This window comes from Eublepharis macularius, chromosome 11 (assembly GCF_028583425.1).
Source record: "Eublepharis macularius isolate TG4126 chromosome 11, MPM_Emac_v1.0, whole genome shotgun sequence".
In the NCBI taxonomy this organism is placed as follows: domain Eukaryota; kingdom Metazoa; phylum Chordata; class Lepidosauria; order Squamata; family Eublepharidae; genus Eublepharis; species Eublepharis macularius.
The window spans coordinates 87,736,298-87,762,752 of record NC_072800.1 but is presented as its reverse complement, the minus strand read 5'-3'; the positions used below and the strand labels follow the sequence as shown (position 1 = coordinate 87,762,752).

At 46.4% G+C, this 26,455-nt stretch overlaps 1 protein-coding gene across 1 annotated transcript in view; it reads left to right on the top strand.

Annotated features, from left to right (window-relative positions):
• Window positions 1-1,126: 1,126 nt before the first annotated feature.
• The window catches only part of VILL (villin like), a 72,696-nt gene continuing 47,367 nt past the window's right edge, over window positions 1,127-26,455 (top strand). Inside the window, exons 1-2 of the mRNA XM_054990873.1 lie at window positions 1,127-1,237; window positions 24,577-24,665. Coding sequence (XP_054846848.1) covers window positions 24,591-24,665 — 75 coding nt within the window. The 5' untranslated portion in view covers window positions 1,127-1,237; window positions 24,577-24,590. The remainder of the gene's footprint in view (window positions 1,238-24,576; window positions 24,666-26,455) is intronic.

Sequence of the window (26,455 nt, the reverse complement as noted above, 5' to 3'; positions counted from 1 at the left end):
GTCTGGAGATCAGGGAGCAGGGCCACCGGCCATGTGATCATTTTCACCGAGGGCGATTTAAACTTTAAAAAGCTCCCCCCTTGTTCCAGCTGACCCACAGTGACGTCATTGTGTGGTCCTGAGTTCCACCACCTCTTTTCCCAGAAAAAAAGCCCTGAACGTGGTTCTCTTTCCCCGCCACTCTTTTGCATGCTCAACACTCCTGAAATAGGCTAGCCTGATAGGCCAAAGGTCCTCCTCAGAGCTTCATGGTTAAGGATTTGAACCTGCTCCTTTTCTGTCCTAGACCAACACTCTGACCACTCCAAGAGTCTCTCTACACGAGACATCTGACATGTGAAGAACTCATATTGGGAAATGAAAGGGTAGCCGGGAAGGGTAGTTTAAAAAGACAGAGCTGGCTGCAGGACAAAGGCTTTGCTATACACCGGAGCTGTGTGAAGGGGCTGTGAAATGCCAGAAGGGAAACTTCAGCCCATTAGAACCTCTCCAGGTCCAAGCCAAGCTCTGGAAGGCAGCTCCAGCCCATTTCCATTCCTTGCTGCCCTCTGGTTGCCATCCCACACAGTTTTAGACAGGAGAGGTGAAATCGACAGAGCCTTCAGGAGGCAAAGATGAAATTGACAAACCTTCTGAAAAGCAGTTTCTGCCGGCTCTGTCTTTTTAAACTATGCTTCCCTGCTAACATTGTGTCTCCGTATACTTGACGAACACACTCCGAGGCATCCCGTGTAGAGAGAGACTGAGGTTCTTGCATAAGACAAACCTATGTTATAAACACACACACCTCTCCATACACTCAGCAGGGAACCTGTTACATGTAGTTTTATGGGATGTACTTTATTGCTCTTCTTTTTTTAGGTGCATGCTTGAAACCTCTTAGGTTAAAAAGCGCTGTGCGTGGAAAGAGCTCACACCTGTTTCTCCAGCAGAAAAAAATGATAGACGTCTCCTTGGTATCTTTTCTGCCTCAGCAAGTTCCGAAGCACACGGCCTGGCTGAGGAAATCTGTAAGCCCTTCAGGGATTCTGACTGAGAAGGGAAAGGGAGTGGCCATAGGGCGGGAGGTTTCCTGCTGGCAAGTTCCACTATTAAATTACCTTCCTTTTGGACATGCCCCCTTCTGCCGGAGGTAGCAGGGCAGGAGACAGCTGGGTTGGAAAGAGCTCTGCAAAGTTACATCAGGGCTGAAGAAGGAAAGGGACCCGTGATTATTATTTCTGGATTTTACAACCAGGTAAGTGGAACTTTGAGAATCTTCCCGGCTTCCTTGGCAAAGAACAAAAACTTCTTCAGTTGTGAATAATTTCGTAGGGCCTGGATTCTGGGCAGGGTGTTGGGTAACTGTATAATCTTTGACAGAAAATGCATCTAATTGAAGGAATCGGATGGAGGGTGAAGCAGCCAAAGCACTGCTTTCCTTCGAAATGGATTGTCTAGTTTAGCATGAGATTTTCTAGGCAACTAGTTTTTTCATCCTGCTGGGAACTGCACCCATTTAAATGTAAAAGTATGCTGTGTGTTTATTTTCCCCTGCTGAATGAAGCTTCATTTGTTCCTTGTTCCTGTTGGGCTTTTAAACACGACATCTGGCTAAAATTTCAGGGGTGGTGCACTGCAAAGTATGCCACAGTGCTTTGCCCAGACATGGAGGGCTGGACTTCTTCCACCCAGGTAGCTGATAAAGATGCCCAGCACCTATGCCAAGGGGGGAAAAACAGGCAGGTGAATTATCTTCATAAATATTGGTGGAAGTGTGGTTCCCCTACCCCTGCCAGCACCGAGAGTCTTGTTTTACAGACATTCTAAAGAATATCTTTGCCAAACCTACGTTATATATGGACACTGCTCCAAGACAATAGCTCGGTTTTATCTTCCAACCGGCTAACACAGCATAATTGCTTTGACTTTCATACACCAAGTAATTATCTTTGTTTTGTTCAACGTCAGTGACTCATTTGACTAGCGGCGGAGGCTGGTTTTCATTTAAAGTTAGATGTTCTACGCGATAGCTTATCGCAGAGGGGAGGGGAAGCAAGATACCTGGCTGTTGATCAATAGCAACTCAGTGAAATATCCCAGTTTATCTTCCTTGTCTCTAGGGTTACCAGCCTCCAGGTGGTGGCTGGAGATCTCCCAGAATTACAGCTGATCTCCAGACCACGGAGATCAGTTCTCATGGAGAAAATGGCTGCTGTGGAGGATAAACTGTCTGGAATTATACGCAGCTGAGGTCCGTCCCCTCCCTAAACCCTGCTCTCCCTGGGTTCTATCCCCCAAATTGCCAGGAATTTCCCAGCCCAAAGCTGACAACTAGGGTTGCCAGCCTCCAGGTAATGGCTGGAGATCTCCCAGAATTACAACTGTTCTCCAGGCCACAGAGATCAGTTCACCTGGAGGAAATGGCTACTTTGGGAGGTGGACGCTATGGAGTTATGTTATACCAAGGTCCTTTCCCTCCCCAAATCCCACTTTCTCCAGGTTTCTCCAGGTTTTGCCCCTCAGATCTCCAGGAATTTCCCAACTTGGAGCTGGCAACCCTACTGACAACCTTGCTTGTCTCCTCAAAATATATGAAGCACCTTGGCTTCAGTAAAATAACATGAGCTCTGTAGCCTGCTTTTGTGATCCAGTTGGCTTTACAAAACGCTTGGTACCCGTGGAATGCAAAGCAGGCTTGTGAGGAAATGCATTCTTTAATATGATTTCGCATCAGGGTTACTGAAGAATACTTTTTAAAATCATAAATTATTGAATACATGGACATCAGTGTGTTTTATTGCATCCTATAGAAAATTCTCCTTTGTTGAAGATAATATTGACAAAAGGCGCGTTTCCCTGCTTATTTTTCCCACAGAAGTTGGCAGGATATTGAATTGTGATTTACCAATTGGAAATGCCTTGTGGGTTATTGTTAGCCATACTGGCAAGTTCCTTAACAAAATGCTGGAGACACATCAATAGCCTCAGTCCCAACTCCAGGTAGAAAAGCTCTCCTCTTAAATTTCAAAAATATAACAACAATTTTACTAAAATGTTAATGGGCAAAGGTGCAGTCAATCATATATATACAAAATATTATTCCAATTACATATATCACAGTCAATCCTTTCTAGAGATAACACACAGATATTGTTACTAGTACCAATTTGTCAAAAATACAAGGCAACCAGAATCCACATTCTTCAATAAACAGTGACATAACCAGTAAATCTGGAAACGAATACAAGACCAAATGTCCCAGTACACCAGTCTATACGACAGTATAGTCGTTACCAAAAGTGCCAATGAGTTTCTTACAGCAGTTCAGAAAAGGGGCTTCCTCTTATTCAAAGAAGTATATTTCAAAGCAATAACTTGAAACGGAGTAGTAATAAGTAAATATTTATTTATTCCAGATAAATAAATATTTATTATTTATTTATTATGTATATATATGATTGATCGCACCTTTGCACATTCACATTTCAGTAAATTGTTGTTATATTTTTGAAATTTAAGAGGAGAGCTTTTTTGTCTGGGACCTTACGTTTTCTCCTTTGAGTGCCTCTATTTGCTTACCCCAACTCCAGGGAGGCCCGCTGTGCCTGAAATTCTAGCACCATATTTGTACTGGCATGACCCATGCCCCTACAAAGATGGTGCCAAATGAACTGCAGCCATCTTGGCTGAAGGAATTTCTGGCAGTGGCAGAGCCAGGCCACCTCTCCTGACCTGAAGGCCAAAGTACACTTGACGGCAAACCTGTGGAGTTGCTTCAGCTGATATCACTAAACCATCACTGCCTGTTTGGGACTAATTTTAGTTATTTGCACTCATCAGAAAAGATCCCCTTGTGAACACAAGGACACCTAAAGATGTCGGAAAATGTTATGCCCTGTTCGTTTCAGAAACCTTGTTGAGGAGCCCGTGGGTTGGGCCCATGGCTGCTCAGTGAGAAATGAGCTACACATTACATGGGACAAAATCCTTTTTAGGGAAAAGAGCTTTGGGAAAAAGTGATTTGGAACTAAGAGAATTGGGAGGGGAGACGGGCAGGGCTTTTTTTGAGCCGGAACACCCCGGAATGGCATTCTGGCACCTCTTTAAAATACTTAGGTGACGGGTGCCATGTGGGTATTTTAAAATGGCTTGTTTGGGCTCTTTGGGGCCTGGATCAGACCCGAAACGGCCTGGATTGGGCTGCTGAGGGTTCCCCCACCCATCAGCAGCCCCTTCCAGGCCGATTCAGGCCCGATCTCGGCCGAATTTAGCCTTATACAGACCGAATTGGGCCTCCCATGGAGAACAGGACCCTGAGGCGGCCATGGCCTGCGTGATGATGTCACTTTCTGGAAGTGATGTCATCGCGCAGTCCCAGGAGAGTGTGCACACACACATGTAGTGAGAGGCACGCCACCTCCTCCTGGGAGTTGCTCCGGGTGAGAGTTCCCTCACCTCTTTCCCCAGAAAAAAGGCCTTGGCAAATGTGCATTTAGAGTCTTGCTGTTGGGCCAAGAGTGGAATAGCAATGGGAAAGCAATGGGATGACAGAAGAATTGCAGCCCCTTCCTCATTCCAAGTCACCCCCTCCCAAAAATGCTTTTCCTTTTCTTTAAGAAAAAAGAATCTAGGAGTGTATTTCACAGCAAACAAACCTTTGCACTGGGTCTCCCCAGGCTAACATCATAGTGGGCCACAATCCCCCCAGGGGTAGCCTTAGATATGCCTTTATATCTTACCCATCCATTTGTATTACAACAGTGTGTGTTATGTGCTCTCAAGTTGACGCCGATCTATGGCGACTCTATGGCCGTTTCCACACTACTCACCCTCTTCCAGAACGCTGTGGAACGTTGTGAAAAAACCGCAGAAGATAGCGTCTTCTCATGCGAGTTTTGTGTGACAGCACACAAAACACACACGAGAAGTCGCTATCTTCCGCGTTTTTTTCGCAACGGTCCGCAGTGTTCCGGAAGCGGTTGAGTAGTGTGGAAATGGCCTATATGAAAGCCCTCCAAAGTGTCCTGTTAATAGACTTGCTAAGATCCTGCAAACTGGAGGACGTGGCTTCTTTGATTGAGTCCAGCCATCTCGTTTTAGGTCTTCCTCTTTTCCTCCTGCCTTCCACTTTTCCCGGTATTATTGACTTTTCCAGAGAGTTTTGTCTTCTCAGGATGTGACCAAAGAACAATAGCCTCAGTTTTTGTCATTTTTAGGGAGAATTCAGGCTCGATTTGATCTAGAACCCACTTATTTGTCTTTTTGGCTGTCCGTGGCAGCCTCACCCCTGGTTCACCCACAAAGCCATAACCGGGCATTACTGCCAGGTGGATGGGAGGGTTGAAAGTGGCCTGGTGTGCAAACCCTTTCCGCTTAATTTCAACTGCAGAACGAGGCTGATTTCTTTGCTCTGATCAAACCGCCGAGGGCAGGAATTTGCTGGGCCTGTTCCTACAGATACCAAGCAGCAATGCTGGTAAAAAATTTCCCTGCTCCAGCAGGCTGGCTGCCTTTCGCTTCTGCTTCTGCCTCTCTCTTGACCAGCGCTCGGTGATGTCAGGTCCCGTGATATTATCGCCAAAGCAGAGAGGCTGGAAGGCAATTTTGTGCTACAGCTTCCCCGTTGGGATTAACGCCTGCGGCTTCTGAAGCAGAAGCTGCTCCCCTTGATTGCAGCCCAGTTCCCTGGAGGGCTGGCAGGAGGAGGCAGGGCTGTTGCTCACAGCTCACAGCTGAAGATGGGGAACCAACAACAGCTGCCAGCCACCAAAGATGAGAAAAGGAACCTTGTGCATCGAAGGCCTGTAGAAATCTAATAAACAGAAGCCTGTGTTGCGGGGAAATTGCTTGCTCCTCTAGCAATGCTCCCATTAAGGTGTGGAAGAAACCAGGTTTCCAGCCACAAATGTAAGATCCAGGTCCAAGAGCACTTTAAAGACCAACTAGATTTCCATGGTATGAGCTTTCAAGAGCTGACTCTCGAAAGCTCATACCTTGGAAATCTAGTTGGTCTTTAAGGTGTTACTGGTCTTCGACTGCAGGCCAACATGGCTACCCACCTGAAACGGTCATGAAGGTGTTTTGCCCGTGGGGTTGCGAGTTCAGATCCTGTTACAGGGTTGACAGCTTCCAGGTGAGGCCTGGAGATGTGCCAGAATTGCAATTGACCTTCAGGTGACGGAGATCAGCCCCCCTGGAGAAAATGGCTGTTTTGGAGGGTGGACTCTCTGGCATTATACCCTGCTAAGGCCCCTCCTCCTCACCAAACCCCACCCCCAAATCTCCAAGAATTTCTCAATCTGAAATTGGCAATCCCTGGGGAACATCAGCTGGCGGAAGAAACCAGGCTTTCAGTCACAAAGGAGTTTTGCTTGCGGTGTGCCCACTGGGTAGCGAGTTCAAATCCTGTTCTACATGCCGCTGATGGAAGAGTTTTCAAGGAGCTTGTACCTTTAAACTAAATTAAGAGCATCTTGCAGGGGCTCATGCGAATTTCTTACAGAAAGCTTTTCAGAGAGCAAAGCTCGAAAAAAAAACTTGACCCTGAGGCCCACATTCCACATAAAGGGTAACCCAGGTCTCATCCCCTCAGCCATGGGGAGCTGAAGATGTGATGCCAACATGTTTGAGGTCACCTGCCCTCCAGAAGAGACTTCCAGTGAATAAGTGTGTGTGTGTGTGTGTGTGTGTGTGTGTGTGTGTGTGTGTGTGTGTGTGTGTGTGTGGGCACACATGGTGTGGCGTAGGGTTGCCAGTCTCCAGGTGGTGGCTGGAGATCTCCCAGAATTACAACTGGACTTCAAGTGATAGAGATCAGTTCTCCTGGAGAAAATGGCTGACTTGGAAGGTGGAATATGGAACTTTACCCAGCTGAGGACCCTCCCTTTCCCAAATCCCACCCTCCCCAAACTCCACCCCCCCCAAATCTCCAGGAATTTCCCAACATGGACCTGGCAATGGTGGAGAGGTAGGAAGAGTACACTAACTTTCCAGTATATCACAATTATTTCACTATTATTTCAATTTTACCAGGAAAATGGAAAATACAGTCAGTTTGGCTCCTGTTTTTGGTATAATGTGTGTTTGGGGTCTAACGCCTCAGAAAGGTACTGCCTATTGCATACTAAATGGATCCATCAGCCTGTTGGAAGAGGAGGATCCAGCACTGTCTCTCTCCTCAGGTTTCAGAGGGGGACAAACCAAAGAGTTGGAAAGACAGAGAGGTCAGGGCACTCTGTTGACTGTTTACTCTAAGGATGGCCTTGCCCTGCCATCCATGTCCATCCTTAGACTAGATAGGTAGTTAGGATCTATCTGTCCTCCTTTCCTATCAGAGTATGGAGTTTCTGCAATAAAGAACTCATTTCTTTTCTAAATATAGAGCAAGTGTATGATTTGTTATTTTCTCTCCTGCACACACACCAGCCCGCAGAATGAGCTCACAACCACCTTTAATCATGCTTCCTATGCCATACGATAGACTCTGCTAATGCCCAAACATGGAATCATTTAATTAGGTTTTTGGGGCCTACATAACGATTTATTTATCAGCCTGCTTGAGTATAAGGCAGCTTTGTATATTCGAGAGACAGGCGGTCTGGGTTATGCACAGTGCCGGTTACTTATTAAGGTAGATGCTTTCTGTCAGTTGATTAATGTAATACATTAGCGATTATGCTTGAGGCAACTGACTGTGTTAATGATTCTGTGCTGAAATAAAGGCCCTGGAAGATCTCTATGCAATCTGTGCTATTTCCCCCCCCCACCCATGCTAAATAGCAAGGATACCATTATTATTTTTTTTAGGTGTTGTATGATTACTTCAAAGATGCGCAGCTTTCAGGTTTGGGGAAGGGGAGACAGAATAAGAAAAGCAAGTTCCTGATTAGGTTTTTGCGTGGCTTCTTGTGGGGCACAGCTATGCTTTTCAAAGTTCAACAGATCTGAAACCAGTTCAAAACCAGTTTCATTGTCCTGATTGCACACATGCACACACATACCCCAAACAGCCTTGGAAGTTCACTTGTCGCTTTATGAGAGAGCTAAGAATTCTTTGCTAACGACCTCAAGGCTAGTTTCTGTCTGTCTGCCTATAACATTTCTGTGTAGCTTTTCCACCCAAATAGGGCCTCCAAATCTTTACACAGCTACAATAAACAAGGTTGCCAACCTCCAGGTGGGGCCTGGAGATTTCCAAGAGTAATAGTTTGTCTCTGGACTACAGAGATCAGTTCCCTATTAAAAAGTGGCTCCTTTGGAGGGCGATGTATATAGAATGTATATAGAATTCTCACCAAACTCTGCCCCCCACAGGATCGACTCCCAAATATCCAGGAATTTACATCCTGGAGTTGGCAACCCTAACAATACAGAGTCTCTCTACACGAGACATTTGACATGTGCAGAACCCGTGTCGAGACATGCAGTGCTAGCTGGGAAGGGTAGTTTAAAAACACAGAGCTGGCGGCAGGGCAAAGGCTTTGTTATATACTGGAGCTGTGTGAAGGGGCTGTGAAATGCCAGAAGGGGAACTTCAGCCCATTAGAACCTCTCCAGGTCCAAGCCCAGCTCTGGAAGGCAGCTCCAGTCCATTTCCATTCCTCACAGCCCTCTGGTTGCCATCCCACACAGTTTTAGACTGGAGGCATGTAATTGACAGAGGCAAAGATGAAATTAACAAAACCTCTGAGGAGCGATCTCTGCCGGATCTGACTTTTTAAACTACACTTCTTGGCTAACATTGCCTCTCCCCACACTTGACCAACATGCGCCTCGGCGTCTCGTGTAGAGAGAGTCACAGTTGCAAGCATTTTTCTGGCAGGGCTCTTGTGTCTTTACTACAAGCTCAAGAAAAAGAAATGTACATGAGACAGTTTTTCCTGTACATGTATAGAGGTTAGCAGTTGAGGATACATGTCATATATGAGATTTCAGGTTCAGTTCTGAGCATCTCTAGTTAAAAAGGCATTTGGGATAACAGGGTTGGGATAGACCAGGGCTTTTTTTCTGCTGGAACGCGGTGGAATGGAGTTCTAGAACCTCTTGAAAATGGCCACATGGCCGGTGGCCCCGCCCCCTGATCTCCAGACAGAGGGGAGTTTAGATTGCCCTCCACGCCACTGAGTGGCGCAGAGGGCAATCTAAACTCCCCTCTGTCTGGAGATCAGGGGGCGGGGCCACCGGCCATGTGACCATTTTCTCTGAGGGCAACCCACTGAGTTCCACCACCTCTTTTCCCAGAAAAAAAGCCCTGGGAGAGACCATTGTACAGACTTGGAGGGAGAAGGGTTACAAACATCTTCTCATCCCCAGTCGGAACATAAATAGTTTGCACTTCCCTCTAGCTGAAAGTCTCTCTGTTGATCCCTGTTGGGTGTGTGGGTTTCCGTTAAACCCAATCTTCAAGTGTCTTGCAAGAGCAACTGCTTTGGATTTTAACAATACCCGGCTTGTGTGTGGCTTTGGGCAGGGTTGGGGAAGTCCAGTTCGATTCCTCTTCTAACCCACAAACCTTTGCATGTGGCAGCAGGAACTGAGGAGGCCGGCTTGCTTGCTTTGACATGGGATGGGGGCTGGGTTGGAGGGACGAGGCAAGAAGTAAGGGAAGTTGAAGGGGGGTTGCCTGACCTCCATCGTTTTGGGAACACTGGAAGAGGCAACGTTACGCTAGATGGACCAGGAGTCTGGCCAGTTTTATATGTGCTTCCCCGATGCCTTTCTTCACTTGCATTTTTTTAGGGTTGCTAGCTCTAGGTTGGGAAGTATGTGGAGATTCTGGGGGGTGGAGCCTGAGGAGGGTGGGGTTTGGGGAGGGGGATGGAGTTCAGCAGGTTATAATGCCCACCCTCGAATCTCGAAATCTCGAATCTCGGACCACTTTATAATGCAAAAAATCACAGATCAACTAGCGCAGAGGGAAAACCCTAACTACAAGTCCTACTTTCTAGAACAATGGCTCCCAATCTTAGATTATTTAACTAAAGAAGAAAAATGGTCCTCAAACAAAATAAAACAAGACCTCTACTACTCTATGGCATACCTCTAACCATTGTATGTATCAATCCACTGTTGGTATTGTTAATTTATGCATGGGTAGGGTACCGTGATTAAGAGATGTGATGTCAACTCTCATCGCCCCTTACACTTTTACTATTGTGTGTGTATTTTATTTATGTTAGTTAAATACTTGTTGATGTTAATTGCTGTTGTAGTTACTGCTGTTAATCGAATTCAAAAATCCAAATAAAATACTATTTGGAAAAAAAAATGCCCACCCTCCAAAGCCACCATTTTCTCCAGGACAACTGATCTCTGTCATCTGGAGATCAGTTGTAATTCCAGGAGGTCTCCAGGCATTGCCTGGAGGCTGGCAACCCTAATAACAGTATCCCATTCTGTACTTCCTGAATTTCAATTGCTCTTCTTCAAAAACTCCTGTCTGCATGTCTACCAAATATCTTCCTCCATGCATTTGATGAAGTCGGCCCCAGCCCTTGAAAGCTTATTTATCCTTCCTCCAGACAGCTCAGGGCAGTATATCTGATTCTTTCTACCTCTCATTTTATCCTCACAACAACCCTGTAAGGTAGAGTAGGCTGTCTGAGTGAGTAAATAGACCAAGATCTCCCATTGAGCTTCGTGGTTCAGTGGGGATTTCAATCCAGGTCTCCCAGGTCCTAGATCGAACTCTTTAAACTGCCATAAAGCTAGGTTAGTGCCAGACTAGGATCTGGGAGACACAGGTTCAAATCCTGCTCTGCCATGGCAGCTTGCTGGGTGACCTTGGGCCAGTCACACACTCTCGGTCTAACCTACTTCACAGGGATCTTAATGAAGATTTTATTTATTTATGTCATTTATAGTCCGCCTTTCTCACTGAGACTCAAGGCGGATTACACTGTGAGATTAGTACAGTCCATTTCAAGGGCATTTCCATAAACAATGTCATAGGGTAAATGAACAGAAGTTTACAAAGACATGGCATTAGCAAGAATCCAATACAGAGTTGAAGAAATGCTGGAACCGAACATGAGCAATTCTAGGGCTGACATTAGACCCCATGAAGCACAGGTAGCTCATAGGAGCACATATTTAAGACAACGTAAGGCAACATAGTGGTGAAGTCTATGGTCCTTAATTCATTAGCGAAGCATCTGAGAGCCCCTCCCTACAATACAGAAGCCATTTTGAATAATTGGGTTTTGCATCATTTGCAGAAAGCCAGGAGAGGGGGGGGGCTCTCCTGACCTCCTCAGGCAGGCCGTTCCACAGGGTAGGGGCCACCACAGAGAAAGCCCGTGTACGGGCTGCTGTTGATTTTGCCCATGTGCAGCCTGGCACCTGCAGGAAACCCTGTTCAGGTGAACGAAGGTAAAATGGAGGATAGAAGAACGATGCTGTAAGGCTACTTTGGTTCTCCGTTGGGGAGAAAAGTGGGGTATAAATGAAGTAAAAAAATGAATAAGAATCATAGAATTACAGGATTGGAAGGGACCTCTGGGTCATCTAGTCCAACCCCCTGCACAATGCAGGAAATTCACAATGACACCCCCCCCCCCGACTGCCCTAGTGATCCCCGCTCCATGTCCAGAAGATGACAAAACACCTCCAGGATCCCTAGCCGAGCTGGGATCTGGGGATCCACCCATTTGTTTTTCCCATGAAGCAGATTAGGCTGAGAGAGAATGCTTGCTTGCCCAGTGAGGGTCAAGCCTGAGCAAAAATATAAGTCCAGGTCTTCCTAGTTCTAATCCCACACTAACCATTATCTTTTTCGGTTTCTGAAGAAGTGAGCTGTGGCTCACGAAAGCTCATACCCTACCACCAACTTTGTGAGGCATGAAAAGTCCAGTGCTACTGGACTCTTGCTTTTTTTTCTACTGCTACAGACAAACACAGCTACCCATCTCGACCATGATCTAATACAGTCTCTCCATTAATTTCTGCTTCTCCCCTGGCTATTAAAATGCACACAGTTCCTCAACTGGGATTAAATTGCATTTTTCCATCCCGTCTCTCTTCTGTTGTGGACTTAAGACAACCACTTCACTAGAATTTCTAAAAAGACCTCCCATACAACCGCTGGCCAGATCTGGCCTCCCTGAAGAGCGAGGAAGTGGTATCGGGTGCCTTCCAAGTATGTCCCGTGTTTCCATCCTCTCATGTGGCTGAGACCAATATTTTATGCCAAGGGAGGGCGAGAGGCGAGGGCGTATCTGCCGGATAGGGCTGGCCGGCCCTTGCTTTCCTGTGCCTGAGGCTACCTTTTGTTTACATACACAGCCACCACCCACCAGGTCACTGTTGGCAGGATAATAAAGGGTGGGCCAGAAGTCACCCGTGGCTAGTCTTTTGGCTGGCACAGAACTTTCTACTGACTGCAGACCCATCCCCTGTAATCCATCAGAAAAATCAATGGCAAAACTTACTTCCCTGATTAGGGAAAAGATATGAGTTACATTTTTGACCGAATGGAAACCGTTTATAGACTTTTTACATGAAATGGATAATAAGGACCTGATGACATCTGGATTTATGGATTAAGAATCAGGAACAATAGAAAAAAGAGGGCTCTTACGTTTAACTTAGAATAAGTGAGACGCTGAAAAAGATCCATATTTGTGGCAGAGAAAATCGGAACTCAATCTGTTGTTAAGTTTAAGGGTTTTTTCTTTTTTTTCTTTTTTCACTTGTTTATGTATTGTTCGTGTGTCTTCTTTTTAGAAGGTTTTTTAAAAATCTTCTGTGTGTTGTCTGTAGCTTTTATGTTATTGTTTATAGTTTAAATACAGGAAAAATTCCACACACAAGAAAAGTCAGTCCTGTTGGACTAAGCGTTTCGATGGACTTCCAGTTTGGCATATTTATGATCAGGATGAAAAATGCGTTTCATGTTAAGGGAGACTGTTTCTGGTCGAGAGGCATGAACAAGCTTTTCTATGGGGGGGGGGGTCAATTAGTGGCATGCCTGGTTAAAAGAAAGGATGGAAAGCTGAGTGGGTGAAGTGGTGGGTGTGTCTGACTAGGAACTAGGAGATCTAAGTTGAAAACCACAGGGTTGCAGCCAGGGCTCATTTCGAGGGGGAACGTGCAGGAACGCAGTTCCGGTAGTTCTCCAAAAAGGCCACGTGTCAGGTGGCCCCGCCCACCTGATTTTTGGCCATTTGGGGCCCATTTTGGCCTGGATCAGGGCCAAAATGGCCCAATTTGGGCCAAAAATGGCCAGGATCAGACCCAAAACAGCCAGGATTGGTCCTGAAACAGCCAGGATCAGGCCTCTGACGGGTGGTGGATCACTCTCCTGCTCAGCAGCGGCCCGATCCTGACCATTTTGGGCCCCTTTTCAGCCATTTTCAGCTTCTTTTTGCCATTTTGGGCCCAATTTCGGCCCTGAATGGCCAGGATTAGGTCCAAAACAGCCAGGATAGGTGATGTCAGGGAGGGGGCATATGCAAATCAGTTATGCTAATGACACACTTCTGGTGATGTCAAAGGGTGTGTCATATGCAAATGAGTTGTGCTAATGAGTTATGCTAATGAGTTCCTGCAGCTCTTTTTCTATGAAATGACCCCTGGTTGCAGCCCTCTGCCTTGAAGCTCGCCAGGTGATTGTGGACCAGTCACGCTCTCTCTCAGCCTAACCTACCTTACAAGGTTGTTGTTGTGATAAAATGGAAAGGGGGCATGAATGCTGCCCTTTGGGGTAAGGGCAAGGTAAGAATGCGATGCATTTTAGTGGAAGGGCTGCAGCTCTACGAAAGAGCACGTGGTTTGCACGAAAAATTCAGTTAAAAACCGATCTAAAAAGAAGGGTCTCGTACCTCTCCACCTTTCCCCCTCATTAAGAGGCAACCCTATGAAGGTCTACTCAGAATCCTACTCAGGTCTATTCAATGGACCTTACTCCCAGGAAAGTGTTCTTAGGATTGCACTGTAACTGATAATAAGTACTCTCTGTAGTCCACGCTCCTGAATCAGACGGGGTTGATTTTTTTCTCTGTGGTTGATTACTCTGTGTGTGTGTCTGTGTGTGTGTGTGAGAGAGAAACATCTTGGAAGTTTCCTGAGTAAGCCGAAACCGCTGTCTTGTCTCTGGGTAGCCCTGATGGGGGATTTTCATCAACCACACACAGGGACCAGCCACGTCATGATTAGGTATGAAGGTGAAGTTTCTTTGTACCAAGTCAGACCATTGGTCCGTCTGACTGAGAGCTGTCTACTCTGATTGGCAGCGGCTGTCCGGGGTCTCCAGCAAAGATCGACCTGTTCCTGCAGTCCTTGAAATGGAAGTGCTATGGATTGATCCTGGGACCTTCTGCATACAAAGCAGGCCCTCTATCCCTGAGCCACAAAATAGATATGCACCTTCTATTTCATGCAAGTTGGCTCAAGGTGTTCTGGTTCCCTAGGTGACCTATGTCTTTGATGATTTAAATACAAAGAGAAGTGAGTTGTCTAGAAGGAATGTTTTACTTACCGGGCCTTCAGAATGAATAATTAAAAACAAAAATAGTAAAGTTCTTCAAAAGCCGTTAATTAGGGTTGCCAGGCAGTGCCTGACAACTGGCAGAAGGACAATGGGTAGGGACATGGGGGAGGAAGCATGATACCGGTTGCAGCATCACAACACTTCCATTTTTTTAAAAAAAGGAAGTGACATAGGTAGCTCTAGGAATTGCTGGAAACTCTATGGCTTTACTATAGAGTTACCTCTGATCCCTAGAACTAACCCTACGTTACCTTCAATTTTTTTTTAGTGGAAGTGATGTGAAGTTGCATAGGTGCTGCCCCTCAAAATTTGGCACTCTAGATAATAGCCAAGGTTTGCTTACTGGTCAGACAGCCCTGATTTCCTGTTTAAGTCTTTCTCTAGAAAGATACATTTGTAATGGCCAAGCAACAGCTACCGACTCAGATGTGCACTAGATCAGAAGTAGCTGAGCTTGTGCTGATAATTGTGGGCCACTTTGATCAATGGCAGTGATGACAAATGTGTCTTAACGGGGTATTAAAAATAGGCTCCTTTTTCTATAAAACTTAATTAGAAGCCAGTGTATGTCATTTTAACCTTAATGACTGCCTGCAAAACCTGGAAGTGCGAGTTCAAAGGGAGATCTCTGTTGCTTTTGTTGTGCAGTAATGGCCCAGCTTCTTTTTTCCTTTGTAATTGCCCGTCTTTAATGTTGCTCTCCCTTCAGATCCCAAATCGAGGAATTAAATCCTGCATCTTTCTAGTGTTAGAGCAGAAATGAAGCTTGCCTGGGAAAGGATTTTCCCTTACACACTCACAGTTTCATTTATTCCCTCTCTTTGTCTTGTCTTGGGAATAGTCAGAAGTCCCCCCCCCCCTCGTGCATTTTTCTTTAAACAAAATCCTCATCTGGGTGGGACTCAAATTCTCATTACATGCTATTTCTTTTTATATTTTATTTTATTAGATTTATACCCCACCCTCCCCACGAACAGACTCAGAGCAGCTAATAACACGAAAATACATCATATGTTAAAACCATGTACAAATATCTAAAAACAGCACAAAAAAATTAAAAACTGAATGCATCTGATGAAGAGAGCTGTGGTTCTCGAAAGCTTATGCTACAGCAAAGTTGGTTAGTCTAAAGATTCTACTGGACTCTTTTCTATTTTGCTACTACAGACTAACACGGCTAACTCCTCTGGATCTTAGCATGTCTGTCTCACTAAGACATTTTTATCCCACCTCCCTACTCTAAGGGTCTTGGGCTAAAAAAATCTTTCCCAGCACCTGAAATCTTTTAACTAGAGATTTTAGGGTTGAACTGCTGCATACGACACACATGTTCTACCTCTGTGCCACAGCCCCTCCTGAAAGTCGACCTGGTGATGCAACTGGAGGGATAGACCTCTTTCTCCGTCTCTCTGACGAGGGGTTAGATATGATCAGCAATTTTTGAAAACGAGTTCCTGGGAAACCCCGAGGCTCCTTGCAGAAATCTTACCAGACATTCCTCAGCAACAAGATTGATAATTGAAAGGGGATTTAATTTAGAGTGCTCTGTGTTTTAATTTAAAACCTCCCCTTTCAGCCAATGACTTCACACATAATCAAGACACCAAAGGCAGTGATCTTCAAAAAAATATGGGTTTATTTATTTAATAAGCCCATGACACATACTTCATTTAAGGAAGACATGTGTTAAAAGACCAGTAGCACTGGAAGGCTCTTTATACCCTTCAGCGCCAATTGTATATAGAATAATTGTTATTTGTTTACAGAATAGAAGATCAACGGTTAATACAAATAATTCTTCAGAAGTATATTCCTCAGGACACATGGCACCCAGCAAGCCTGATTGACAGGACAATCAGATCGTACTGTAATATAAACATGTCAATTGTCTGGAACCACACTTTTGTTATGGGTATAGAACCTTCCCCAGAGACTGCTCTTCCAAGGAGAATTCTTAATTGCAAAGCGGGGGGAAAAAAAGAAATTTTGACGCTCTCTCCTCATTGTAGGGCCAACCTGACCTGCAGTTTAATCTGAGGGAAGGAATTTGTCCATCGAGGCAGACTTTGCTGCCTGTGTAAGAGTTCGAGTTCATTAGGGTTGCCAGCCTCCAGGTAGCGGCTGGAGAGCTCCCAGAATTACAACTGGTCTCCAAGCCACAGAGAACAGTTCACCTGGAGAAAATGCCTACTTTGGGGGGTGGACTCTATGGAATTACACCATGCTAAGGTCCTTCCCTCCCCCAAACCCACTTTCTCCAGGTTTCTCCAGGTTTCACCCCCCAGATGGGGATTTCCCAACTTGGAGCTGGGAAACCTAGAGTTCTTACATAGGTCTTTAAATTCTTTTTACAATAATAGCAGACAAGTGTTTGGAAAGGACATTAGTTCTCTGTGAAGACACCGTAAACAGGCAAAGGGAGCAGGGCTGGGTATGCTTGCCCTGTTCAAAGCTACATGTGTTCACCACAGTTATGGGCACATGCTGGCCCCATCCTTGCAGTCGGCATTTCCTAGTATGCACTGATGTTTGATAAATAGAACTCACTCCCCTTCCACCACTGAATTCTCCATGCAAAGCACAGCTGTCAGTGAAATGTTGGGCTGTTCCAGGCAGCTCTTTCGGCTCCCGCAAGGCAACAATCAGGCCTAGCCAGCCTGGCAGGTACATCTCATCTTTGTAAATGATGTGTGACTTACCCGTGACGGCCCTGGGGCAGACATAATCCAAGCAAGCTGGCACACCGGGAGTCTATGCCAGCCACCAGGCTGACTGCCATCACTGCACAAGCACAAAACTGCTCAAAATGGTGTTGCTTTTGAATTGTGCTTGTCTCGCCAACTTTTATTTACTTCATTTATACCTTCCCTTTCTCCCCAGTGGGAACTAGGGTTGCCAGGACCCCTCAACCTCCCGGCGGGGGATTGGGGCCTGGCACTAACCTGTGAGGAGGGGGGGTGAGTGCACGCGAAGCGCACGCGCACTCCTGCAAGCGCGATGACGACACTTGACATCACCACACAGCCGTTCTGCTCCACAGCGGCTCAAAATGGGCCCACTCCGTGCCCAAACGGGCCCATTTTGGGTGCTGTGGAGCACAGGGGTGCTCCTGCACTCCGCAGCGGCTCAAAACAGGCCCAATGCACACCCAAACAGGACCGTTTCGGGCGCTGTGGAGTGCAGGAGCACTCCTGCACTCCACAGCACCCAAAATGGGCCCGTTTGGGCACGGATTGGGCCCATTTTGAGCCGCTGTGGAGCAGAACGGCTGTGTGGTGATGTCAAGTGTCATCATCGCGCTTGCAGGAGTGCGCGTGCGCTTCGCGTGCACTCACCCCCCCCCTCCTCACAGGTTAGTGCCAGGCCCCAATCCCCCGCCGGGAGGTTGAGGGGTCCTGGCAACCCTAGTTCCCACTGGGGAGAAAGGGAAGGTATAAATGAAGTAAATAAAAGTTGGCGACTCAACCACAATTCAAAAGCAACACCATTTTGAGCAGTTTTATGCTTGTGCAGTGATGGCAGTCAGCCTGGTGGCTGGCATAGACTCCCGGTGTGCCAGCTTGCTTGGATTATGTCTGCCCCAGGGCCATCACGGGTAAGTCACACATCATTTACAAAGATGAGATGTACCTGCCAGGCTGGCTAGGCCTGATGGTTTGGGCGTGGATCAGGCCCGTTTTGAGGTGCTGCGGCGCACAGGAGCGCTCCTGTGCTCCACGGCTGCCCAAAACAGGCCCGATACGCAGTGGCAGTTGCTGCGCAGGGGAGCGCGCAGTGCCGCAGGGGAGTGCGCACAGAAGGTGCAACCCCCCCACTGGCCAGGTAAGTGGGGGTGAGGTGTGAGAGGTGGGGTGGGAGATCCCGCCCCCACCGGGGGTCTGGCATCCCTAGTGAGAACCCAAAGTGGTTTATGTCCTTCTGCTGTCCTCTATTTTATTCTCACAACAACCTTGTTAGGTAGGTTAGGCTGAGTGTGTGCAAGTTTCCTTTTTTTTTTTTTTTTTTGAAAAATTTTTTATTGGGTTAGGATCAAATGTTTACACATTACAGTCAATGTGTGCAAGTTTCCCATGGTCTCCCAGCAGGCTTCCATGTGATCATATGACTTGACAGAAACGGGCATTGCCAAAAAAAGGACTATTTTTCAAACACCTACTCTTGAATTGTCTTCCCTGTGACTTTCAAACATGTCCCGGGATCTGCTACAACACAGAGGGTTTCTATGGCAGACAAATCCGTGTAGGAACGGCTCTTTGAATGGAACTTTTGAAAACCGCAGGGTCATAGCTCTCTGACCTCTTTCCACACCTACGGCACTCTAACTCAGGGGTCCCCAACCTTTTTGAGCCTGAAGGCACCTTTGGAATTCTGCGACAGGGTGGTGGCTGCAATCACAAAACAAGAGGCAGAGCCAACTACACAGAGAAAGCCCCAATGCAGAGAAGGGAGTAATTTAAAAAATACACTGGAAAAGAGGAATGAGAGAATAAAGCCAACATTGTGGTGGCAGCTGCTACTGAAACAAGATTGTTTTAATCTGCCCAGCCAGTCAGATCTCCAATGGCCAATCAGAAGCTATGCTGGGCAACGGCCACACCTGGCCACACCTACTTTCTAAAAACACTTGGTGGACACCAGGAAAGGTATTGGTGGGCACCATGGTGCCCATGGGCACCACGTTGGAGACCCCTGCTCTCAATGCATCTTCCTTTTAAATAGTTTCATGGTGGTGGTGGAGAGTGCCATTAAGTCATAGCTGACTTATGGCGACCCCTTGTGAGGTTTTCATGGCAAGAGACTATCAGAGGTGGTTTGCCATTGCCTGCCTCTACAACTTTGGTCTTTGTTGGAGGTCTCCCATCCAATTACTAACCAAGGCCGACCCTGCTTAGCTTCCAAAATCTGACAAGATCGAGCTTGCCTGGGCTATCCAGATCAAGACATAATTGGTTTCCTACTTCTTTATTAAAATATCTCCCATTCACCTTCTCCCCAGTCAAATGGTAGCTCAAAGTTTCTGCTGTGGTCCACACCAACCAACGCTTGACCTTCTAAACAGCAGTAACGAAAAACCTGGTTTTTCGTTTCAGGTTTCTGAATGACAAAAGACCAGGAAACCGTGTCGGGGCGGGTCTCCCTCCTGTCAATGCAGACTTTTCATGTGCTAGGAATGCCGCTGGCAAATATATGAAGGTCAACAGAGGGTTTTGTTTGTTTGTTGGGTGCAGAGCATAATAGCACACTTGATCATAGGCAAATAGAGAACAGGTGAAAAAGGATGGAAGAGTCATAGTACTTAGTTGTGTTAATAGAAGGGGGAAGGCCATGAAGTCCTTGCATTAATCTGAAGCCTGTCTGGGCTATTCCATGAAACTTTTACCCGGAACAGGTCATAGGCAAATATAGGTGTGCTTCGGTGGGGAGATTACCTCTGGTTTAACTGCTGGAGCCCTGTAGGTTCAAGGCAAACAATAATTTATCGGGCTATGCATAATTAATTTATGGCATCCAGGATGTCATATTGGTCTCTAGAGTGTGTGCATTATGTGCTGTCAAGTCACCTCCAACCTACAGCGACCCAATGAACGAAAGACCTCCAAAATGCGCTATCATTAACAGACTTGCTCAGATCCTGCAAACTGGAGGACGTGGCTTCTTTTATTGAGTCCAGCCATCTCGTTTTAGGTCTTCCTCTTTTCCTAGCATTATTGACTTTTCCAGAGAATCTTGTCTTCTCATGATGTGACCAAAGTACAATAGCCTCAGTTTTGTCATTTTAGTGTCTAGGGAGAATTCAGGCTTGATTTGATCTAGTACCCGCTTATTTGTCTTTTCGGCTGTCCATGGTATCTGCAAAACTCCTGCATTTTACTCTAGAGGAAGGACCCCTCCCCTGATGCTGTCATGGACGTAGATAGGGCTGCAATAGCGGGAGATCTCTTGCAGGCAGCCCCCGACCCCTACTGCCTCTCAGAAGGGTGTGTGTGTGTTATGAGCCATCAAGTCGCCTCTGAATTATGGTAATCCAATGAATGAAAGATCTCCAAAACATCCCATCGTTAACAGCAGGGCCGGCTCCAGCGTCGCCGGCACCTGAGGCAGCTTAATGGTTGCCACTGTGCACGCACATGCGCGTGTGCACACTGGACTGTGTGATGCCGTCACTGCATGTGACATCATCACGCAGGGCTGGTGCGTGCGTGGGGGGGCTTCCAGCCCTCCCGTTTAGTTGCTGTGCGGGCCAAGCGCAGCCGGCCGCCCTGGTCGCTGGCTGCGCCTGGCCCACAGAGCAACTGAACAGGAGGCTGCCCGCTCAGCTGCCCCATGCTGCCGCCGCCAGCACATGCTCCTGGCTGGCGGCAGCGGCAGCTCCATGGTGCACGCCCCTGCCCCCGGGCTGGTGCTCCTCTGGCGCCTTAGTGCCCTGAGGTGGCTGCCAGGCCGGCCTCAGTGGGCGGGATGGCCCTGGTTAACAGACTTGCTGAGATCTTGCAAACTGGAGGACATTGCTTCTTTTATTGAGTCCAGCCATCTTGTTTTAGGTCTACCTCTTTTAGAATAATGACTTTTAAAAAAGAGAGAGAGTAATGGTGGTCAGCCATGACAGTTAAGAATAGAGCCTCCCTATTCATTGGCAGTATACCTCTCAGACAGGGTTGCCAGGTCCCCTTACCCTCCCAGCAGGAGGGGGGGGACCTGTCACTTGCTGGTGGTGTCTTTGTCACAAGTGCACAAAGCTTGTATGCAACTGACAAAGAGAGCTGTAGTTCTCGAAAGCTTATGCTGTGATAAAGTTGGTTAGTCTTAAAGGTGCTACTGGACTCTTTACTATTTTGCAACTACAGACCAAAATGGCTAACTCCTCTGGATCTTTTCAAATTTGGGGTTCTTCATATTCCTCAAGATAATGAAGCATAAATAGGCACCATTTTCCTTTCCACCATGGGTGCAAAACAGAGTTTAATCCACTCTGCTTGCAGCATAAACAGTGTGAGAGAGAAATCCTCTGAGAGGAAGTTGAAGGGAAATATGATGCCTCTTTTGACAAGATAGGTGTGACCTTAAGACCTAAACTTCGTTGTGAAATGAATTGTTTGTTTGTGATCTGTTGCTACCAAAAACTGGATCAACCAGTTTATCTGGGCAGCTTCCCATCTGCCCCCATCCCCTCCTCCCATTTTAGAGGTCACCATCTAGAAATAAAGATACGTTTCAAGCAAAAAATTGAGAAACAGAATCAGAGGAGCAGAGTTTGCGGTTCTCCGAATCTCTGGCCACTTTCCTGACTAATTCACTAATCAGAATAGAGGGGAGAAGTTGAAACTGTGTGCCTGGTCACAAGATAGTCTGAAGTTAGGGTTGCCAACTCTGCCTTAGGGAATTCCTGGAGATTTGGGGACAATGTCTTGAGACGAAAGAATATGAGATGGGGAGATAGCTCGACGGGGATGTGATGCCATCCTAGCTGAAGTCCCTGATTTGGGTAAAGAATTAGGAATTCAACTTGTCAGGTCTGTTGCCCACAGTCCCTCCATATTGTTACCCAGCTTAGATATATGTTGCAATAGCCTCGTCCACCTGTTCCAGTACGGAGGAGCCCTTATCTCAGATGGCTCACCGCAGCGGCCTTGGGACAGCTCCTCCGTCCCGCTACTGATTAGGTTCTGCTGGACTATGAGGGTGGGGGGAACATGTAAAGGGATAGATATAATGTATCATGTACTCAATGCATCATTCCTAAGAAGGAGCCTGTATACAGCCAGATGCCTTTAATTGCTTCTGTGTATCCTATGGACATATGTATGGCGAAGCCTGAATATCTAAATAAAACCCATTTACTCAAGAGCCTGGATTTCTTGCTGCAAGGGTTAGAGTCAGCCTCAACATATCCTGTCTTCCATAGACTGACACAACTGAGGGTATCAAAATATGTGACGTTATGCCTGTAGCAGAGGTGGTCAGGAAGGAGATAGAGAAATACCAAGTGCTGTGGGGATGGTGCCCGGAAATTATATTGCATTCAAGCTTTTTAGAGAGTGGCTCCACCTTGTTCAGAAGTGAAACTCCGGTTCTGCGATCCTCTTCAGTGACTCCGTTCGGACATCATGCAGAATCAAGATTTATTCAAAGTATGGTTAATTTGTGAAACTAGGATTTGGCTCAAACATGATCAAGCAGATCCCAGCTACCTGGTTTTCCTGCCTTCACTTTGTCACTGGGGACGGGCGGTGGTACAGTTTTGGGGAGTAAAACAGGATTATGTCAGGACATCTGTGTTCACACAGGACGTGAAACCACAGTTAAGCTGAACTGTGGTCAATTAACCAATCTCAGGTCCTGGCTTGACAAAATCTGACGGTACTTTAAGCAAATAAACCACCATTTTGTGCGATGTCTGAACTGAAGGGGGTGTTACCAGAACTGGTCTCCTTGCAGTAAAATGATTTGTGGGGGAATTAGCTAGCAAGGAGAATGGCTATGCAAGAGGCCGGTAACCGTAGGGATCTGTCACCAGTTTCTACCAGGTCCCTTCCCAAAGTAGCAAACGAGGCTGTTTCTTAAGGTCCAACAATAACTTTTATTAGGACAAAATGACATGCACATACATGCAGTATTACGGGGTAAAAATAATTACACGTGCACACAGAGTCCTAGGAAGCTTAGTCAGAAATTGGGAATAGAGAAAGAGGGAGCAAATATATCTACCTATCCTGAAGAGGGGGTCCAGTCCACAAGAGAAGAGAGTATCTTCGAATGGCCAGCGTCCTCAGCCAAGAGAGCAAGAAGCGTGGGCAAACCTCAAGAAACAGTGCTTATGGATCTGGAAGTGTGCACAATTTGAATGAGGCCAGGGCCCTACCTTTATAGGTAATGTGTGCCCTGAGGTGGGAGAGCCCACCTAGCCATTAGAACAAAGGCTCCAATGGTCGGTTCCTGGGTTTGACAAGAGGTTTGATTACCTTGATGGTAGCTGCTGGGGTATGTGAAAGCAAATGCAAAACATGTTCTAGCGCTGTACAACAGGGGTAGTTTGTTAGTGAATTCCACCGGAGCTGAGTTGATGGATTTTAGGTAGGGACTGTACTTTCCCAGGAACAACTGTATATACTTATGAATGTCATTTGATTAGCTCCTCAATCAAGAACAGGAGATCTCATCACGGAAGGAGGGAAAGGAATGTGTTAAGTGGGGATGACTCTGCGAGACCTTTGTTGCACTGGGCACCTTTGGGGCTGGAGGGACTACAAATCCAATCACCTCTTAATCACTTCGCATTCCTATGCAGCATTCCATGCATGCCAGGTTCTCCCGGGCGGGACTCAGCAACTGTTAGAGGCTCTCTAGTGGCAATGCAGCAGCCACTTTAACTCCAGAGGCCTGAACATTTTTAATATCACAAGCAGCCATATCCAGAACTGTTTATTAAAATGGCGGAGGCCAGGCCGACCGCTTACAGGGGGTATCTTCTGTCTTCCTGTCCAGTTATCCCTTTAAATAATCAGATTCAAAGGGTATGACTGGCTACAGATTAACACTAGGCTCCTGTTTTCGTTTTATTTGTTTAGGAAATATACAGACCATTTCTCAATGTAACAATTCTCAGGGCCAAGAACAAAAATTTCCATTGCATCTGAGGAAGTGAGCTCTGACTCACAAAAACGCACGTTGGGATAAATGTTATTAGTCTTTAAGGTGCCACTGGACTTTGGTTTTGTTTGACAGAAATAAAGCCAAGCTAGGACGGAAAATGTCGGTAAAATGAGCCGATGGAGAACATGGGTAGAAAAACCAGTACGGCGAGCAATAAACCCAAACAGGGAGATGAGCTATAAAAGGCTGGTCTGTGCGAGCCAGTTTTTAAAAGGATGAAGGAACTTTATGCTTGGTGGCCGTTCTTTGCCTAAAGATCGGGTTTGCCAACTTTTCGTCTGGGGCTGCTTGGCAGCCTGGTCTATGAGTAACCCTTGTTATTTTCCATATTCCTACCAGGATTTAAGTGCATAAAATGCAGCAAAATATTATGAGATTTTAAAAAATAAATCAGAGTGTTCCTATCCATAGATTTATTGGTATCCTTAACTTTTGTTTTGTTTTCCCCCCTCTAGTTTAACCTGTAAGAATGACAGACGCTGAAGCGGAGGTGGGCCTTCCGGCCATTGAAAGGAAGCCGGGCCTGCAGATATGGACCATAGAGGTATAGCCCACCTGGTATCCTCCACAAATTGATTGTTCCTTTTTGTTTAACCCGATTTTTTATTATAAACATTGCTTCATGTGCATGTAGAATATTAAATAATGCAGTAACTGACATCACCGGTGAAGGAATCAATGATCAATAAATAACAAACAATCAATAAATCAAGTATCTGAAGAAGTAAGCTCTGACTCACAAAAGCTTATACCCTACTACAAATTGTGTTAGTCTTATAGGTGCTACTGGACTTTTGCTCTTTTCTACCACAAAATACATGGGAGAGAAGTTATCAGTCCCCAAACCCACCAACATTTAGAATACAGCATTATAAATAATACATTTGGACATTATATATAACTTTTTAAATATAATCCTTCCTCCCCCACCCCCAACTCTGTATTACTAACGTAAGACCAAAGTATTAAGCACATTATCCACAATAATGGAGTAGTGGTGAAGAGCGGCAGGACTCTAATCTGGAGAGCCAGGTTTGATTCCCCACTCCTCCGCTTGAAGCCAGCTGGGTGACCTTGGGCTAGTCACAGCTCTCTCAGAGCTCTCTCAGCCTCACCCACCTCACAGGGTGATTGTTGTAGGGATAAGAATAACACACTTTGTATATCGCTCTGAGTGGGCATTAAGTTGTCCTGAAGGGCGGTATATAAATCGAATGTTGTTGTTGCTGTTATTTTATATAGACATAACTTACATATAACAATGGCCAAGAAAAGTTATCAATTACTAATAAATAGTCATCAACAGAAGGTGTGTAGAACACCCCCTGATTGCTCTCCCAGTAACTAATAAAGAATAAACAGGCTTGTGGAAAAAATGAGTTTTTATTATATTGTCATGCCGCTTTTTTGCCCACAATTGGGCGTCCAAAGCAGCCCAATAAAAATTACTTCAGATATCAAGTTATGATGCAGAAAAAATAGTATTACACATGGTTCAGTTCAGGCGTCACAAAAAAACATTGCTTAAATTTAACTGTGGTTAGTGTTACTGTCTGAATGCAGCCCACACTGCTAACTATGGTTAGCTATACTGTCTTCCCCAACACTGCCTTTGCATTCTCCCTGGCAGGTAGGGTTGCCAGCTCCAAGTTGGGAAATTCCTGGAGATCTCGAAGGTGAAACCAGGAGAAAGTGGGGTTTGGGGAGGGAAAGGACCTCGGCATGGCATAACTCCATAGAGTCCACCCCCCCCCCCAAAGTAGCCATTTTCTCCAGGTGAATTGATCTCTGTGGCCTGGAGACCAGTTGTAATTCCGGGAGGTCTCCAGCCACTACCTGGAGGCTGGCAACCCTATTGTCAGGTGGCTTCAAAGATGCCCACCCACAGCGAAGGCAATGAAACCAGCATTAGTCAAGGTTAGAGGTGCCAACTCTGGGGTTGGGACATTCCTGGATATTTGGGGATGGAGCCTGAGGCAGGAAGAAGAGGGGTGCCAGGTCCCCGTACCCTCTTGATAGGAAGGTGGACCTAGCACTTGCCTTTTCTTTCTTCTCGCCTGTGCAAGCTCCCAGCACAGCACGATGACTTCACATCTAGGGTTGATGACATTGCGCAGGCACTGGAAGTACTCTTGGGCTTCGTGCCAGGCTGATTTGGGCTTCCAAACAGGCCAAATTGGCCTGGCATAAAGCCCAGGAACACTCCCAAGGCCTGCACAACACTGACATTGCACCACGCTCAGAGTTAGGGTTGCCAGGCCCCTTCAACCTCCTGGCGGGGGGACAGGGGCCTGGCAATTACCTTGGGGGAGAGGGGGTGCGCCACAGGGGCTC